The following is a 1,485-nucleotide window of genomic DNA, read 5'->3' as shown; positions in this document are numbered from 1 at the left end:
CACTCACGTGTGATATATATAAAAATTCAACAAAAATATATCAATAAATCATAACGAATACGTGGTAATGTTAATCGAGATCAAACAATAAAATAAATAAATAAAATTAAAATAAAATAAAAATTTAATATTAATAAATTATTACAAAGATATATTAAATTAAATAAAAATATTAAAAATATAATTCTAGTATATTCTGATATAAAAATTATAGCAAACCCATGTCTTCTATATTCAATATTAAATCCAGATACTAATTCTGATTCTCCTTCTGATAAATCAAAAGGAGTTCGATTTAATTCTGCCAATATTCTTAATATTATAATTATTCTAGAGGGTCACATAAAAAAAATTATTCACAAATATTTTTGTAAGATTGGGGTATTTATAATATTTAATGAATTTATTATAAATAAATTTAATAATAATGAGATAGATAAAGTAATTTCATAGGAAATTGATTGGGCGATAGATCGAATTGACCCTAATATAGAAAAATGTGAATTTGAAGATCATCCAGATATTATTAACCCATAAACTCCTATACTTAATAAACATAAAATAAATAAACTTCTTAGGTTTCATTTAAATAAATTTGTTTGGAAAGGGTAAATCATTCATATAGAAAAAATTAAAATAAATATAATAAAAGGAGCGACAAAAAAAAAATTAAAATTAGATTTTTTTGGGTAGAAAAATTCTTTTGTTAAAAGTTTTATTACATCACTAAATGGTTGAAGTAATCCTCATATACTAATTTTATTAGGTCCTTTACGGTAATGAGTATATCCTAAAATTTTACGTTCAAAAAGAGTTAAAAAAGCTACTCCAATTAAAATAAAAATAGTTACTATAAATAATGTTATAATATTGTTTACATAATAAAATGTGAATTGTTTAATATATTACTTGTAATTTATTTACTTAAATAAATTCTAAATTTATTACATGGTGTCTGTCAAAGTAATTTTAGTTTATTAATTATTTTTTAATAATTATTATTTATATAAATTCCTTTCGTACAATTAAATAATTTTATAAAAAGATAGAATCTGATCTGGCTTACGCCGATCTTAACTCAAATCATGTAAGATTTTAAAAGTCGAACAGACTTAAATTTATAAAATTTTTCATTTATTTTTTATCTTAATTCAACATCGAGGTCATAATCTTTTTTATTAATAAGATCTTTAAAAAAAAATTATGCTGTTATCCCTAAGGTAATTAATTTTATTAGTTTAAATTTTAAGATTTTTTTTCAATAATTATTGTTTATTTTAAAAAAAATTTGTTAAATTTTTTTATTACCCCAATAAAATTTATTTAAAAATTATTTTAGATTAAATTTAATTTTTTAATAAATAAAATTCTATAGGGTCTTGTCGTCTTTTTTATAAATTTAAGTTTTTTTACTTAAATAAAAATTTAAAATTATTTTATTTATAAAGTTTATACCTCATGAAATCGTTCATTCAAGGTTTTAAT

At 18.6% G+C, this 1,485-nt stretch overlaps 1 protein-coding gene across 1 annotated transcript; it reads right to left on the bottom strand.

Moving 5' to 3' along the window:
* Positions 1-21: 21 nt before the first annotated feature.
* Positions 22-902, bottom strand: LOC135172442 (NADH-ubiquinone oxidoreductase chain 1-like; the record flags this gene model as incomplete). The annotated part of the gene is given in 1 exon segment (XM_064138508.1): positions 22-902. A coding segment is annotated over 1 exon segment (822 nt), but the record flags the coding sequence as incomplete, so codon positions are not given.
* Between the last annotated feature and the right edge of the window lie 583 nt (positions 903-1,485).

Source organism: Diachasmimorpha longicaudata, unplaced genomic scaffold, assembly GCF_034640455.1.
Source record: "Diachasmimorpha longicaudata isolate KC_UGA_2023 unplaced genomic scaffold, iyDiaLong2 ctg00000313.1, whole genome shotgun sequence".
Classification (NCBI taxonomy): domain Eukaryota; kingdom Metazoa; phylum Arthropoda; class Insecta; order Hymenoptera; family Braconidae; genus Diachasmimorpha; species Diachasmimorpha longicaudata.
This window is presented reverse-complemented; position numbering and strand designations above follow the sequence as displayed.